This window comes from Labeo rohita, chromosome 8 (assembly GCF_022985175.1).
Source record: "Labeo rohita strain BAU-BD-2019 chromosome 8, IGBB_LRoh.1.0, whole genome shotgun sequence".
NCBI classification, from domain to species: Eukaryota; Metazoa; Chordata; class Actinopteri; order Cypriniformes; family Cyprinidae; genus Labeo; species Labeo rohita.
Genome location: NC_066876.1, coordinates 25282750 through 25301318, shown reverse-complemented (window position 1 = coordinate 25301318; position 18569 = coordinate 25282750). Strand labels below are relative to the sequence as shown.

The 18569-nt window shown below is 36.4% G+C and overlaps 1 protein-coding gene across 4 annotated transcripts in view; it reads left to right on the top strand.

The window, feature by feature from the left end:
* pde4d (phosphodiesterase 4D, cAMP-specific) overlaps window positions 1-18569 on the top strand; it is a 160113-nt gene that overhangs the window by 82746 nt on the left and 58798 nt on the right. Inside the window, exon 1 of one of the 4 annotated variants that reach the window (XM_051116860.1) lies at window positions 16870-17376. The exons of the other annotated variants lie outside the window; for them this stretch is intronic. Within the exon in view, the coding sequence (XP_050972817.1) occupies window positions 17237-17376 (140 nt within the window). The 5' untranslated portion in view covers window positions 16870-17236. Of the gene's footprint in view, window positions 1-16869; window positions 17377-18569 lie in introns of those variants that run through there. 4 annotated transcript variants of the gene reach the window in all.

Below are 18569 nucleotides of genomic sequence, written 5' to 3'. Positions count from 1 at the left end.
TCAGACTTTTTTTCTCAAAATTGTGAGATATAAACTTACAATTGCGAGTTAAAAAGTCCCATTTTGAAGGGAAAAAAAACTTATATGTTCTCACAAGTGTGAGTTTATATCTCACAATTCTGACTTAATAACTTGCAGTTGCATAGATATAAACTCACAATTCTGAGAAAGCAGTCACATTTGCGAGATATTAACTCACAATTCTGAGAAAAAAGTAAGAACTGTGAGTTTATGTCTTGCAGTTGACCTATCTGTAAGTCCCTCCCCTCGAATGCAGATGATCCAATTGCAGTTGAGTATCAGCTGCACGGAGGCTGGAACTCAGACATCTTTAGGTTTCAGCACCATAGAGAAACATCGGAAGACCCGAAGCTCTTGTCGTTTTGATGGTGAATGATGTGCCTGGGGTACTTGTAACACTGATTCCAGGTATCCTGAGAGGATCGGCAATGGAATTTGGAATTTATATTATTATTCAGCGTTCATTTTCTGATTGCCATACTCTCATTAAGTCTCATTAAGCAATTTTCATCTGCTCAAGCAGTTAATATCTGTTAATATCTTTAATATCTCTGGCTAAAACTAGCTAACGTTAAAGGAGAAGTTCACTTCCAGAACAAAAATTGACAGATAATGTACACACCGCCTTGTCATCCAAGATGTTTGTCTTTCTTTCTTCAGTTGTAAAGAAATTGTTTTTTCAGGGAAACATTTTAGGATTTTCTCCGACTGCTATGGTGCCCAAATTTTGAACTTCCAAAATGCAGTTTAAATTCGGCTTCAAACGATCCCAAATGCGGTTGTAAACGATCCCAGCCGAGGAAAAGGGTCTTATATAGCGAAACGATGGGTTATTTTCATAAAAATAATACAATTTATATACCTTTTAATGTCAAACGCTTGTCCGGTTCATGACAGTTCCCATCAAAACTTTCCATCTAATGTTCTCCCTCAACTTCAAAATCTTTTTATATCAATGTTTTACCTTTTTTTGTTAAGGGTGTTTGATCTTCTTTGCATGTTCACTTTGCAAAGACTGGGTCGGTACTTCAGCAGCGAAGTAGGATGATTTTGAAATGATTTTTGAAGTTGAGGGAGAAAATACGATTAGAAGGGAGGGAGAAGATACGAGTTTTTCGACATACCCTAACTGTCTTGAGGCAGAATACACAGAGTTCAGGGAGAGAAAGGCAAGATGAGCATTTGAGATTAAAAAGTATTTGTATTTTTTTTTAAGGAAAATAACCAATCGTTTCGCTAGATAAGACCCTTCTTCCTCGGCTGGGGTTGTTTACAACCGCATTTGGGATCGTTTGAAGCCCCATTTGAATTGCATTTTAGAAGTTCAAAATTGGGGCGCTATATCAAAAATCCTGAAATGTTTAACTCAAAAAACATAATTTCTTTACAGCCGAAGAAAAAAAGTCACAAACATCTTGGATGACAAGGGGCTGAGTACATTACCTGTCAGTTTTTGTTCTGGAAGTGGACTTCTCCTTTAACGTTAGTCCATGTTAACGTACAAACCTTACCTACATATTCTCATGTTATGTACAGTGTGGGTCAAAAACACATAAACGAAGGTCTGCATTTCAATGCCTCTCCATATTAAACTGGTTAAATGTAAATTAATTTAAACTTACACTGCGGTACATGAACAGTGTTGATCCTGGATGTTGTAATTGCGAGCGTGCCGACCGTAATGCGAGGCTTCTTCCATTTACATTGCGATCTGTAAACCCTCACTTCCAAATTAATCATGTTACACACCATATTTATTTTAAACTCAGTTATATATCCCTCCATGGCATATTTAAATCCTACTTGAATGCTCCTCGACATGGTCCTTCTGTGTTCAAAATGTATCAAAAACATCTTCAGACAAGGTTTTTTACACTGACAGCTGTCATTTTAAGACAGTGGGCAACTCCGTTTGTTTGTCCGAGGCAGCAACAGTAACTAAAAGGGGCACAACTGTGAGTTATAAAGTCAGAATTGTGAGATAAAAAGTCGAAATTACCTTTTTTCATTTTTTGTTCAGTGGCGGAAAAAGCCTTCCATAGGGACGATTCTGCAACCACAGTAACAAAGAGAAACTGGCAGATGTTTGACAGCAAGTAATGTTATGTGCAGGCCTTTATACAAGTACATCTTAAACTTTGCAAAGCGCGTGGCAGTTGTTTGTTTTGAGGTGTTTTGTAGCTGGTACAGCACCTTTGCAGCATTTCAGTGTTTAGCTGGAAGATGTTATGCCTTTGTTAATCATGCTGCGGTAAAAATATCTCCGCAAAGGCTGTGATTCAGCGTAGATCTGCATGCAGAGAACTGAGGTGCACGAAAGATCAACAGATCGATAGTCAACAGCCGCTGAATGTTCCCCTTTGACAACGCTGCCTTCTCAGCGAAGAGCGAGTCTCTCATCTGCCTCTTCAGCACTCACTTCTACGCAACGAGTGCACAGTTAGACCCAGTCGCATTATTTAATCAGGAGTGTGCTGTTTGTGTGCTGTCGTTAATGCACCCGGTGTCCCGTAGTCTGTCATAGCATTGGCTGTAGACTGTTGTAATGGCCTTGCAGCTATATTGGGTATGCGGTGGCCCTTTCCCACCTCCGTTTTCTCCTCACACTCCACTGCGTTGTTCTATCTTTTCCTGAACTTCCATTTTGCTTCTTTTTCTGTAATGCTTCCACTTGCTGTGTGATTTCTTAGGTGATATTAGTGTTTATTCACTGTTAAAGGAGTACTCCAGGTTCACAAGTTCTCAGCTGACAGCGTTTTGTGGCATAATGGTATAACTGCGAAAAAATATCATCACTGTAGCACTCTCTTCTATGTGCCAGCACGAGGAATTCCACACTTCACCTTTGAATTTGCTTCTTAATCTAATTTTGAGAGCAGATGAATGAGCAGTCATCTGTGGAGCCAGTCGGTGATTAGGGCTGTCTGACAGAGGTGCTGATAGTAACTGGGTGAGAGAGAGAAAGAAAGCCACTTATCACCTGTGCAGCCCATAAGCGCTGTGCTAATTGTACCCATTGTGCTGTATAATGTCGCTGTACACTTGGTGAAATTCCCTGACTGATGCTATTTCTGATCATTTGGAGCAGAAATGAGCCCCACGCACCTCCTTGGTTTAATAGCTGTGCTTAAAAGTGCACTGAACTGCTGACTGCTGGTGTTAAGAGATGCAATGGGATATTAGAAAATTGCTTACACTGCAAACATTGCTATTCAGTATGCAGTATGTGATGGTAAACATTTTAATCTGTAGAACAGTGTTGTCACATTACTTGTTAAATTTGGGGGGTGGCATTTGGTTATCATATTTTTATCATTGAACTTTTGTAAAATAATGCTGGTGCATAGTGCATTGTATTGTGGGATACAGTGGAATTGTAGTGCGCTCTAGTTGTATTTTGTACAATTTTTGGCAAATGTGACAGGTCAGCTGAAATATTGAATACTGTACAGTCTAGATAACAGTATGGGTAGTATCTACTAAGTATATTACAGCAATTTTGTAATTTTTTATTTCACTGTATTATAAATTTACACACCTCAGAATAATTTTATAAATGTACTACAGTTCAAAGTTTTTTTTTCTTATGCTCACCAAGGCTATATTTGTTTAATTGAAAATACAGTAAATAATAATGTTGTGACATATTATTACAATTTAAAATAAGTTTTTAAAAATATTATATTTAAAAAAAAATATTTCTGTAACCATAATACATTTATACTGTATGGAATGATAAATATTTTAAACTGTATAATACATCATGCAAAAATATGAGTAGTATGTACTAAGTATATTACAGCATTTTTGTATTTTTTAAAATTCAATGTATTATAAATGTATGCACCTCAAAATAATTTTATTAATATACACTATAGTTCAGAAGTTAAATTTATTTTATTTTATGCCCACCAAGGCTATATTTATTTGTTCAAAAATACTGTAAAACAGTAATGTTGTGAAATATTATTACAATTCAATTTAAAATAAATGTTTTTTTTAAATTATTATTTTTATTTCTGTGATAGCAAAGCAGAATTTTTACAGTTTTACAGTTTTTCACAGTTTTTTTGTGAAAACAATAAAACATTTATACTGTATGTAATGACAGACATTTTAATCTGCAGATTACATTCTGCAAAAATAGTATTATGACAGAATTTTTACAGTATAAAAATATTTTACTGTATTATAAATTTATACACCTCAGAATAATTTTATAAATACGCTGCAGTTAAAAAATAATTTAACCTTGTTTTTTTTTTATTTTTCTTATGCTCATTAAGTCTTTATTTATTTTATTAAAAATACAGTAAAACAGTAATGTTGTGAAATATTATTACAATTTAAGTTTTTTTTTTAAGTTTTTATTATTATTATTATTTTTTAATAATAGTTTAAAATGTATTTTATTTCTGTTATGGCAAAGCTGAATTTTTACTCCAGTCTTCAGTGTCACAAAATTTTTGTGTAAACCATAATACATTTATACTGTATGTAATGATAAACATTTTAAACCGTAGAATGCAATCTGCAAACAATAGTATTATACAGTAGTTTTTACAGTAATATTTTCGTAATTTACTTTATCATAAATGTATACACCTCAGAATAATTTTATAAATAGAGTTCAAAATTTACATTTAATTTTTTTAATTTCTATTTGTATTATGCTCACCGAGGATATATTTATTTAATTAAAAAAACAGTAATGTTGTAAAATATTTAAAAAATTAAATTAACAGTTTTTTTTAATTATTATTTTAATAATATTTTAAAATAGATTTTATTTCTGTTCTGACAAAGTTGAATTTTTACTCCAATCTTTAGTGTCACAACATTTTTGTGGAAACCATAACACAATTATACTGTGTGTAATGATAAACATTTCAAACTGTAGAATACATTAAATAAACGAAAAGTATTTAATAAATCCAACAGGGAACACAGGAGACACAGGAACACAGGGTAGTAACATTAACGTCCGACAAGGAAAGGGGGAAAACACACGCTATAAATACACAGACTGATTACAACCACAGGTGCAGACAATAAGGGAAATACCAAAACACACAAAGCTGTAAGGGGGAATTGATGGGAAAAACCAACTAAACAGTCCAGGGGTGTGACATTACCTCCCCCTCCCGGAAGCCGCGTCCTCGCGCCGACAAACAGGAAAACAAAATGTACAGTCTTAGGAGGGGGCTTCGGCGGAGGACGGATTCCCGGGAGGAGGGCAATAGATGGAGTCCAGGGTGGTGACGGAATAGTCCAAGGAGGTGATGATGGAGGGAGGAGCCAAGGAGGAGACAGGAGAGGGCTGGAGCAGGAGGAGCCAGGTGAGACCCAGACCGCAGCCATGATGGAACCCCACGGTGGAGCCGATGGAGGGAGGAGCCATGGTGGAGGAAGGGCTGACGACACCATGGGGCCGACCAACGGAGGCGGAGCAGGTGGTGGTAGAGCCCGAGGCGGAGACGGAGAGCCAATGATCCTGGGCGACACCGAGGATCCGGAGGGCCCAGGCGGAGCCCAAGGCTCTGGCGACCGAGGCGGAGGCGGAGATCTGGAGGTCTGCAGTGGAGCCGGAGCGACAGAGGACCGAGGCTGTGCCCGCGGGAGGGAGGAGGTCCACAGAGCCGGAGGGACGGAGCGACGAGGCGCAGCCGGAGGAGTGGAGTCCAGAGGCGAAGGTGGGGCGACGACTGACCAAGGCGGAGCCGGAGGGACGATGGAGCCCGGTGGAGCTGGTGGACCGACGGGCGACGGTGGAGACGAGGGAGCTGAGAGACGGGGCGGAGCCACAGGGTCGAAGGGCCGAGGTGGAGTCCAGGACTCAGAGGCTGGAGGCGAAGATGAGGGATCCTCCAGCCATGACACTGATGGAGACTGGCAGACCTGCGGCAAACCCACCGCACAGATGGTGGGCTGAGGGTGAGCAGATGGGCTGCCAGGAGACAGCGGTGGTGGGACTGAGGCAGCAGAAACAATAGACAGAGGGAGGGTGGGTGGGAAATCCAGGCAGTCAGGTAATTTAGATGGTGGAAGGAGAACGGGCATATCTTCATATACATCTTCAGAGAAATTACTCAAATTTTGTTCCAGAAAAATTAGTCCCAGATCCTGGCATTGCTCACCCTCAGCGGTGGTGCAGTGGGCGGTGCTGTCCTCAGCACCCTCACGCCAATCAGGAACGTCCACCGTCGCAGGCTCTGTGGCCGGCTCTCGCACCTGGTCAGACGCAAATTCCTCCAGCTCCGTGGCGATCGCTCGCTCTGTCGCTCCGATGGGCGATGGCTCTTGGGTCGCGCTGGTAGCGTGGGATCCGTCTGCGGTGGGCTCGGGCTCGTGCTCCGCGTGTCGGGGTGGTGATAGGCTGGGTTCCGGGTCGTGCTGCGAGACGTCTGCGAGATGTGGCTGGATGGGGTCGTAATCCTCCTCCGCTTCGTCCAGACAGAGTTCTGAACCCCAAGCACTCAGTAAGATGTTAATATATTGCGTTAGGGTCCAGCATGGTTCATCTTTGGGCATGACGAAGCGGAGGTCATCATCCAGTCCACACCAAAATCCCTCCATAAGGCAGACGTCATCGCAGCTAGCAAGATGGCAAATGCTAATAAACTCCTCCACGTATTCCTCAAGATTCCTGCCATCCTGGAAGATAAAGATGGTTTTTCCTCCCAGAATGGCATCTCCCCTCCTTGGGGGGACGTTGATGGAAGCGAGTTTCATAGAGTAACTGGTGTAAACACGACGGAAACAAAAGACTGAAAAAACACGACAAACAAAACGGGGAGGAATACGCAAAAAAAACTGTATAGGTCGGACGTTCTGTCACGCTTAGACGAAGCACACGAACAACGACGTAAATAAACGAAAAGTATTTAATAAATCCAACAGGGAACACAGGAGACACAGGAACACAGGGTAGTAACATTAACGTCCGACAAGGAAAGGGGGAAAACACACGCTATAAATACACAGACTGATTACAACCACAGGTGCAGACAATAAGGGAAATACCAAAACACACAAAGCTGTAGGGGGAATTGATGGGAAAAACCAACTAAACAGTCCAGGGGTGTGACATATATATATATATATATATATATATAAAAAATATAAATAATATTTTAAAATGTATTTTATTTTTTTATTTCTGTGATGGCAAAGCAGAATTTTTTCTCCAGTCTTCAACGTCACATAACTTTTGTGGAGACCATGATCATTGTTTAATTGAAATATATTTTATATCATTTTACATTTGTTTTTTCTTATGTTTATTAAGGTTTATACTTACGTTAAGAAGTATTAAGGATATTTTGTTTAATAAGGCAGAGATTATGGAGGATCAGGTTTTAAAGACAGAAAGGAACTAGGCTTAATACTTTCCAGCCAATTAAAGCACCTGTGTGCGTGGAAGGAATCAATAATAAATCTCTCTCCATATCCCGCCCAGCCGAAGTTACAAAACAGCTTATTCACACCGGCCACGAGGATCTGTGAGGCAAGCACTGAATTATTGATCGCTCTCCTCGACTACCAGGGTCTTCCTCATAGCTAACGCTCCAGCATGAGCTTGCATTATATGATACGTTTTTTAATGTGCCCTGTTGATACAGATTTCACATTCACCAAGCCCTGCATCACGACTCAATTCCCCTGTGTGTTTAGATAAGGTCCTCTCAGCTACCACATCGCATTTCAATGAGTACAAACAGTAGCGTGTTACGACCCTGATTAATGTAAAAAGAAATCAATATTTAATGGTAAACAGAATTAAAATGCTAGCTTTTCCTTGAAAGCAGCTTCACTGATGAGGTGACAGACAGCGAGAGCCGCATCAGCTCAAATAACAATGAGCAAGTGGGTTTTGGCCCCTTCTCTCAGACGCTGCCTGATCGCACACCCCATCTCTTTGTCTGTCTTCGCTTACATAATTCTGCTCTTTCTGCTATTTATATCACTTCTGTTTTTGGGCTTTCCATGAGATGCCCACAATTCTCCGTGTTTCTCCTGCCGTCGGCGCTGGAGGTGGGGAAACTCGATAACGAGTCATTCAATGCGATTATAGCTAATGAATTGGAAGAAATGGGACTGATGAACTGAGGTGAGATAAGGACTTATTGGTTGGCTCTTTTTGTAGCACCAGAGGGCTTGTTTACAGGGTTTTGAGCGTACGTGGGTTTCCACATCTGTTTCCGACCAGAGCCACCCGTGAGGAGGGGGATACAATGGTGTCATGGTGTAATGGGTTTGGTTGTGCACGAAGGGATGATTTGAAAAATGCGAATCAGCACTGCATGGCGGTAATTGTTAAACTCCTTGCGGGATAAATTCAGTCATGTCACTGTAGGGACACAAAAAAATAAATTGCAGTCGTGATAAACAGCATAATAAATGGATTCCTGGCTAAACATTTTCTCAGTAAGGGCCTTTGAAATATTAGAAATATTCCACCTCCACAGTGTTGAAAACAATCATTTCCTAAAGCCATTGCTGGCTATGTTTTTCTGGCTTTTTTCACTAACGTAGACATTGCTTATACAGTATCTACCTTTTAAAATTTAAATATGTCTTCATATATATAAAACTATTTTAAACTATTTTTAAAATGTATAATATAATATATATATATATAATAAATCTACATAATTAAAATGGAAATGTAAATAATATATAATTTATACAGTATGTACCTTTTTACATTTAAATATATATTAAACTGTTTCGTATATATATATTTTAAAATGTTTTATTAACTATTTTTAAAACATATTATATATATATATATATATATATATATATATATAAATCTACATAATAAAATTTAAAATGTATATAATATATAATTACATAATATATAAAATATATTTTAAAATAATATATTATTAATATATACTTTTTAAAATGTATATAATAAATATATAGAACATAATTAATATACAATTAAATATTATCTAATATATAATTAAATATTGTGTATGTACATTATATAAAATAATAAATCTACATAATATATATATATATATATATATAATCTACATCATAAAAATGTTTATAATATATAAAAATTATGTATAATAAAATATACTTTTTCAAATAATATTATTAATAACATATACTTTTGAAAATGTACAATATAGACCTTTAAAATATATATATATAATAAAACTGAAATAATTTGAGTTTACACACACACACACATATGATATATACTTGTATATACATGTATATAACAAAAACTTTATGAATGTTACAAATAATTTGTATATAATGAAATATTATTTAATATATAAATATTGTGTGTATATGTATATGATATAATAAATCTACATATATATATAATATATAATAAACTAAATAATATACTTTTATATTATTAATAATATATACTTTTAAAAATTTACTATATATACCTTTAAAAATGTATATATTAAACTTTTAATAATTTGAGTTTACACACACACATACACACGCATATATATATAATCTACATATACAAATATATATATATATATATATATATATATATATATATATAAATGTGTGTGTGTATGTGTATATATGTGTACATATATATAATCTACATAAAAATTTGATGGATAAAATATTTAATTACATAATGTATAATATATACTTTTTAAATGATAAAAATATGAATAATATTTAGAAGATGAATATGATACAAATTTACATAATGAATATATAATTGTATATAATATGTATGTGTATATATACAGTAGTCAACATTTGAAGTAGATCAAAACCTTTCATCAAAGTTGTCCTAAAAACAAAACAGTACCCATTCTTGTGTTAAGACACAACTTTGATGAACTGTTTTGATCCACTTCAAATGTATGTAAAATAGATATTTTTTTAAAGAGCCTCTTTTTCTCTTTTCACTTCTTTGGTTTTATTTTTTTTTTTTCTTTTGATATCAGGATGTTGTATTTCTGTACTCATGTAACATTCTGACCCATGACATTTAAATGCCACCTGCGGTTCACCAAATCATCTCCCAGATGGTTATCGGACATGGCTGTACACTTGCTTCCATTGTCAGCACCAATATGGTGTGAGCACCCAAGTATCCATCAAGACGAGGTGAAGGTTAATTACATTGTGACAGTAATTACACAGTCCTGAGGACAGATAGCAGACGAGGCTCGCATGACATCGATAGCCGCGATATTATCTTCCTTTTCTCTCCACTGGCCCTTTGAAGATTTCCCTCAATTTATTTCACCATCTCCCACCTTCTTTACACAGTGGGGTTTTGTTTTCACAACAGTAATAGAATTCAGGAATCATAAAAAAGCCAGCATAATGCCTTTGGGTGAGAATTGGAATTATGCAAATTAGTCTCTGGACGTGAGTAATTCATTAGCGCCTGCAATATAACAAAGATATTCGGCTGCTGCTTCTTTCAGGCACATAAATTGGGTTATAACTTTTGCAGACAGGTTATGTTTCATATGATTTACTCAAGAGCTCATTTACATGTATTTCATTAACAACAGTACATTGTGCCTTGTTTTACATCTCATGCCTGTCATTAGAGGTTAAAATATACTTGGGCTTCCTGTTCATATGTAAATGTTGTTGTTTTTATAAATGAGTCAAGTTGAACACCTGTAATCAGTTATGAGAAAACATTTTCCTGAGCAGGAATTGTAAAATGTTCAGAAATGCAAGACAAAAAGTGTTACGTTGTCAGTATTTCAATGAAGTAATTGTCATTCAGAGCAAGTATACTGTCTTTCTATGTAAATTAGACTCATTTAGGCATGGGAATCATGAAGAATTTAATGCTTGTACCTCCAATTCCTCAATAATGGCCTCAATAATGACTCTGTTAATACTTTTAAAGGAATAAATATTTGGAAAAAATAAACAGTTCCATCACCAACTAATGAGATCATTTAAAAAAAAAACTATTGCCAAAGACTTTTTAATGATTTTTCACAGTCTTTTTAGAAGCAGCATAAATGTAACCCAATAATTGGTCTAAGGTATAACTTAAAACAATACTAAACAAACAAAAAATGTGGTTTCAGTTATTTATATTAAGTAGTCCGTAACTACACTTTTGCCAGATTGTGAGCTGTAAGTGTTTGATTCACTAAAATGAATCGACTCATTAGAATCATTTATTTGGGGGTCAGCCTACACTGATTCATTGAATTGAATTGAATTTGAACTATTCTGGTTGCTCAATATGTTCTTGAATTCACTAATAATAACTAGTTCATAAGAGTCATTTTTTTGTGAATCAGACTACCCTGGAGTGCAGCATGTTGTTTGAGTCACTAAAAAGAACCAGTTTGTAAGAGTCATTTGTTTGAATCAGACTACTCTGGTTGCACAATTTGTTGTTTAATTCACTAAATGAACCAGTTCATAAAAGTCATTTGTTTGTGAATCAGACTACCCCAGTTGTGCATTATGTTGTTTCATTCACTAAAAAGAACAAGTTCATTGTTTGTGAATCAGACTACTCTGGTTGCATAGCATGTTGTTTGATTCACTAAAAAAAAACAGTTCAGAAGAGTCATTTGTTTGTGAATCAGAATACACTGGTTGCACAGTATGTTGTTGGATTCACTAAAAAGAACCAGTTCGTAAGAGTTATTTGTTTGTAAATCAGACTACCCTGGTTGCACAATTTATTTTTTTTTTCACTAAAAAGAACCAGTTCATAAGAGTCATTTGTTAGTGACTCACACTACCCTGGTTGTGCAGCATGTTGTTTGAATCACTAAAAAGAACCAGCTCAAAAGAGTCATTTGTTTGTAAATCAGACTGCCCTGGTTGCGCAGCATGTTGTTGGAGTTCAATCAAAGTAATTTGTTTGTGAATTAAACTACCCTGGATACACATTAAGTTGTTTGAATCACTAAAAAGGATAAGTTTATAAGAGTCATTTTTTTTGTGATTCAGACTACCCTGGTTGCATAGCATTTTGTTTGATTCACTAAATAGAACCAGTTTATAAGAGTCATTTATTTGTGAATCAGACTACTCTGGTTGCGCAGTATGTTGTTTGATTCACTAAAAACATCATCCACCGGAACAGTGTTCTATTGTGAACGCACGTACGACAGTTAGCTGAAGCTAGAGATTACTTTGTGAAGTTTTAAATATAGATATTTTTCTTACAAAAAAAGCATTGATTCGCTTGAGGAGGCCTTTATTAACCCCCTGGAACCATTTTGGAATATTGAAAAATAACATCCATTCACTGCCATTATAAAGCTTGGAAGGGCCAGGACATTTTATAATATAACTCCAATTGTATTGGTCTGAAATAAGAAAGTCATATACACCTAGGATGCCTTGAGGGTGGGTAATTTAAGGGGTAATTTTCATTTTGGGGTGAACTATCCCTTTTAGAAATATGTGATGATGTGGGTTGTTTTTAGCAATATGCTGGCAGGCAAAGATTGTGCATTGGCATTTGTACTTATGACTTATGACTTATGACTTTTACTAAAACCATGCGGTTATTTATAGACTCCTATGAATCTGTAAAACCTGAGGTAAGAGTCTAATAGATCACCCTGTGGTCATGATGCTTTTAAGGGCCTCTGTGCTTCCCTGCTTTAGTTTATGAAGTGCTTTTGTTTTAAGACCTCAGGTGCTGCTATTTGACTCTATCCTGGTGGCCCTGTTTGTAAAAATGAAATGTGTAAAGCAGAGCTGAAAGAGGGAGCAAGAACCCACAGTAGAGAGAGAACATAAACATCAGACGGTGAGATAAGAACTGTTGGCGCAATGCAGAAAGTCTATTTTAGGGGCTGGGAGAAGGACTAGTGTGAGCAGCCCCAGTAGGACCCTCATTCAGGAGTCACAACATGTCCCTCTCTCACTCTTCAGTGATCACGCCCAATGCAAATACCAGCGTGCATTTCATTTAGCTCTCGCTGTCAGTAAGTGCACCAAATTAACGAGTGAATGAAGTGGAAATGGTGGAGATTGATAATGGTAACATGTGTAAAAAAAAAAAAAAGGGGGGGGCGGAGAGAAGCTATTGCATAATGCACTATAACCAGGTTGCAGTTCAGTGGTGCATCTATAAATTTATGCTCTGTGGATTTTTAACACTAAAAGCTTTTATCCTAACGGATGTTATGCAATGAAGAGTATAAAATGTGACTCGTGGCATACCTGTTGTAAATGCATTTGAACGGAAGAACGGGGAGTTGATTTTTAAGCAGTTTTATAAATCAGCACTTGACAGATATATTACGGCATGCAGACGGCAGCTAAAGCAGAGGTGGGTTGTGATCTAATAATGGGTGTAGGCCTATAATGACAGGGTCGTGGACCGCTGGAGAAAAAACTGTGAAACTAGCGATATTATCATGCATGATTAGGATAAAATAATAAATAAGCTAATAAAGATGTAAATGTTGTTTGTGCCTACCGCCGTTTGTTTTGTGGTGAATTATGCAGAGAGCAACACCATCCATAAACACATCACTGCTATATTTATGCACATTTAGTATATTCAGAAGCCTAAGTTTGTTTAATATGTTGTTTAATGTTGTTTTAATATGCTGTTCAGAAGTTGCTTATTGTCAGGTCTATGCTGTTCATGTTTATTTTGAGATTTTAAGGACATTTTTTGTTTGCTTTTGTACACTGAACAATAGCCACTTGATGTCCACTGTTAAATCATCTGAGAAGCACTGCGTTAAAACAAGTGTGTAGGTTTTTGGTACTTAAATTCAACAATGCAGTTATAGCACAATAACAAATGAGCTATTTTGTGACATATCAAAGGACTGAAAGAGTTACGCTGTGGATTATAATTGAAACTTTCTTTCAGAAAGAAACTTTCTATTCTATTCTGTATGCTAATCTTCTCCCAGGAGACTTTTTAAGATTCTCTTCTATGCCTGTTTTCTGTCAGTTTTAGCTGATGTTGACAGCTTGCTTTTTTCGATCATGTGTTATCGAACCGCATGCTTTAGAACCATTGAAATCACACTTGCTTATTCATTGTGAATAAAACATATCTCATGTTGGATAAAAGTGTACAGCGGCCCCCAAAAATATTCAAACACACCTCAAATTGTGTGACTGTCATTCTATTATAAAATATTCAACCATGTGGCATTCAAAATTATGTGGGATCACTTTTTTTTTTTTTTAAATGAATACTTTAATATTCAGGATGGACTTTTACATTCCCTAGTGAAAAATATACTAAAATGTATTTAAAATACATTTATTTCATGGTAAGTATACTACATATACATTTACATATCATGTACGTAATAAAAATACCCTGCAGTTGTACTTTTTGTATACTAAACTGGTATATTTAAAGTCTGCTAAATTGGAATAACTAATTTTGTACTTAAAGGAGAAGTCCACTTCCAAAGGAAATATTCACATATAATGTACTCACCACCTTGTCATCCAAGATGTTCATGTCTTTCTTTCTTCAGTCGTAAAGAAATTATGTTTTTTGAGGAAAACATTTCAGGATTTTTCTCTGTATAATTTGCTGGTATGGTACTGGTAAACGATCCCAGCTGAGGAAGAAGGGACTTATCTAGCGAAACGATCTGTTATTTTCATTAAAAAAGTACAATTGAAATACTTTTTAATCTCAAACGCTCGTCTTGTCTTGCTCTCCCTGAAGTCTGTGTATTCTGACTCAAGACAGTTTGGGTATGTCGGAAAACTCCAATCATATTTTCTCCCTCAACTTTAAAAATCATTTCAAAATCATCCTACATCACTGCAGAAGTACCGACACAGTCTTTGCAAAGTGAACATGCAAACACCATTAACAACAAAGGTAAAACAGCGATATAGGACAATTTCGAAGTTGAGGGAGAACATGAGATGGGAGTTTTTCGACATACACTAACTGTCATGAACCCGAACAAAAACAGTCCAGACAGAGTAAGACGAGCGTTTGACATTAAAAAGTGTATAAATTGTATTGTTTTTATGAAAATAACTGATCGTTATGCTAGATAAAACCCTTCTTCCTCGGCTGGGATCGCTTACAACCGCATTTGGGATCGTTTGAAGCCGCATTTGAAGTACATTTTGGAAAAATCGGGGCACCATATCAGTCCATTATATGGAGAAAAATGCTGAAATGTTTTCCTCAAAAAACATAATTTCTTTATGACTGAAGAAAGAAAGACATGAACTTTTTGGATGACAAGAGGGTGAGTACATTATATGTGAATCTTTGTTTTGGAAATGGACTTCTCCTTTAATGCACTTTAATTGTGCAGAAGTCCAACTAATGATATGCTTAAGTATATTTGATTGTGCTAAAGTGGAGCTATTGCAAGAATACCTTAGGTAGACTTTAAATAAATATTGCTAAATATTTAAAAATCATACAATCCTCATCAGTAGTGACATTAAAACATATTGCTTGAGCATATGAGACTGTCTTCAAAAACATTTAAAAAATCTAACCGACTGCAATCTTTTGAATGCTAGTGTGTATAAATAACTAAAGTGAAGTTAGATGCAAAAAAAAAAAACTAGCATCAGTTGTTGGCAGATGCCACTTTTTGTGATATTTTGTTATTTCGATGCCATTATATGAAGAGACATCTTCAGGATGAAATGGAGTGGATGAGATGGCTGAAACTGTGTCTGTGTTGGGTATATGATAAAGAGAGATAAATCGAATCACAAATCAACTTAAGAGCATCTCGCTGTCTTGTCACTGAATCCCAGTGCTGCATCCCGAGTTCTTCTGTCTTTCCCTCTCAGTTTGAGGCGTCATTTGTTGTGTTAAAAAGCTAAAGAGTGCAGCTTGCCCTGACAGAATCGATACGCTTTAGCTACTGGAACGAAGAGGGCAGCAGGGGCTCTCGTTATGGGGTCGAAGAGGATGACCACATGCCGACAGTGAAGCAGATCTGCACAGGAACAGTATAGTCTCACCCGGCCCTGCAATGTGTTTTCCTCCCACACAAACACATACACACGCATACACCAGAGAGGTTTTGTTCAAGGGAGACATTGCCTCCGCAACAAAAACAGATAAGAAAATGATTTATAATGTAGAAACAAAACAAAAGTTTTATGAAATATATGAGCAGATACATTTTTTTATAATCTGTTGACTGCCCCAACCTTATTTTAAAGGGGTAGTTCAACCAAAAAGGACAATTCTGTTATTAATTACTCATTTGTATGTCAGTCCAAATCCGTAAGACCTTCGTTTCTTTTTGCAACACAAATTAAGATATTTTTAAAGAAATCTGAAAGCTTTCTGACCCTGCATAGATGGCCACGTAACTGACACATTCAAGGCCCAAAAAAGTAGTAAGGACATCGTTAAAATAGTCCATGTGACATCAATGGTCCACCATATGTTGGGAAGCTACAAAAATCCTTTCTGTTCGCACAGAAAACAAAAATAACAACTTTATTCAACAGTTTTTTTCTCTTCTGTGTCAGTCTTTGCCACATGTTCACAAAACACGATACAAGAGTCATTCTGGTTCGAATAAGTAAGGCTGAGCAAAAAATTGCAAGTCATTCTCTGTTTAAGACTGTTTTATGCACAGCGTGCCTCTTTTTCTGCTTGTAAACAAGGTGCAGCGCATCCAGGTTCTACGTCTGAACGCCGTCTCCTGCGTCAGCAGCACCACGTGCACTCGTGAACGCGTGGCAGAGACTGAATTACTGACGTGAAACACCAGGGAAACAACAACAGACTGTAATGTTCAGGAAAAAGGTGGATAAGGCTGATGTGATTGAAACACTGAAGAATTTAGGGCAGTATATACTTGCCTGAACTCTAGCGTCCTGCCCTCTGTGATGTGAGAGGAAATATATCACTGGTAAAAGGAAAAAACAAAGACTTGATATCGTCATGTGGATAGGAAGGAGGAAAGTGTTCAAGCGGTTTCCATATAAACACAATGAATGCCAGTTGGGACAGGAACAGCTCGGCACACTCTGTCAGAGACGGCTCTATTTAGACGTTGTAGAATCCATTGTTAATTTAGAATTGTTGCATTTGTCTTTCTTTAATAGAGTAGGATGATTTTTGACTTTGGGAAATGTTATTTTTTCTTTATCATCATTAAAGTATGGAAGTGAAGTAGTAGATGGAAGTAGCGGATTAACCAAACCAAACTCGCACCATGGCAGTAAGAAGACATTATGGACACAGACACCACTTAAATCCACAGCAGCCACATTGTCTTTTCTCTCAATGAGAAGGACTCATGAAGAGCTTGTTGAGAAACTCTTGAAAGTCCGTCATTCAATGAAGTCAGGCCGCAATCACAGGGTTCGAGAGGAGAGAATGATGCGCTTGAGCAGCCTTCCTCTCCGGAGGCACTCCTGGATATGGTGAGAATTTCCTTTTGCATATGTATGTGTGTTTAGTAGGACTGGCTTTTGACACAAATGATAAGTTTTGATTCGATTCTGATTCACAAGCTTGCGGTTTGTTTTAGTATTGATTAATTACGATATATGTGACCCTGGATCACAAAACCAGTTGTAAGGGTCATTTTTTCAAAATTGAGATTTATACATTATATGAAAGCTGAATAAATAAGCTTTTCATTGATGTATAGTTTGTTAGGATAGGACAATATTTGGTCAAGATACAACTATTTAAAAACCAGGAACCTGAAGGTGCAAAAAAATCGAAATATCGAGAAAATCACCTTTAAAGTTCTTCAAATAATGTTCTTAACCATGTATATTACTAATCAAAAATTAAGTTTTCATACATTTACAGTAGGAATTTTACAAAATATCTTAATGGAACATGATCGATCTTTAATTTCCTAATGATATTTGCCATAAAAGAAAAATCAATAATTTTGACCCATACGATGTATTTTTGCCTATTGCTACAAATAAATCCCAGCGACTTAAGACTGGTTTTGTGGTCCAGGGTCACATATATCAGGTACGGTACATGGATTTAAGCATTGAAGAACAGTAAAAATTATAATGAATATGTCATATGGTGCATGTATTTAACAAAATGCTCCTTTTTCTAGTTTATGGTCATTGAATATGTTTTTTCTGAGGTAAATGTGACGTTACGTGACATTGTTTACAAGCTGTTATACTGATGTCTTTGAGTGATTGAAGCACTGATTGAGCAATTACATGAGACAGGATACAGGTTTCGGTATGCTGTACTATTTCTTTTAACATAAGTTTGGATGTTTATTAAAGTTCATTTCATTCTAAAATTGGTATTAAAGCGGAGATGATCAGTTTCTCTTGAGCTGAGGTGCTACAGATCTGCCACTTTGGCACATTAAACAGTGCCAAAACAGAATTTGAAATCTAAGATTTATTTCATATCAAAAGCAACAAAGCACAAAGCTTATTACGATTTATTGTATGGGAGGTGCTACAATGTTTTGTTCATTAACTGAAAAGAGGCTAGACTAATCAATTCTTGGAATTTATGAATCAGTATTGTTTCGTAAAAATGAGAATCGAGAATGGTTGCGTCAGGGAAAATCCAGCACTTTTCACATGCTCATTGTTTTGGTTGTGTCATATGTGATTGCGAG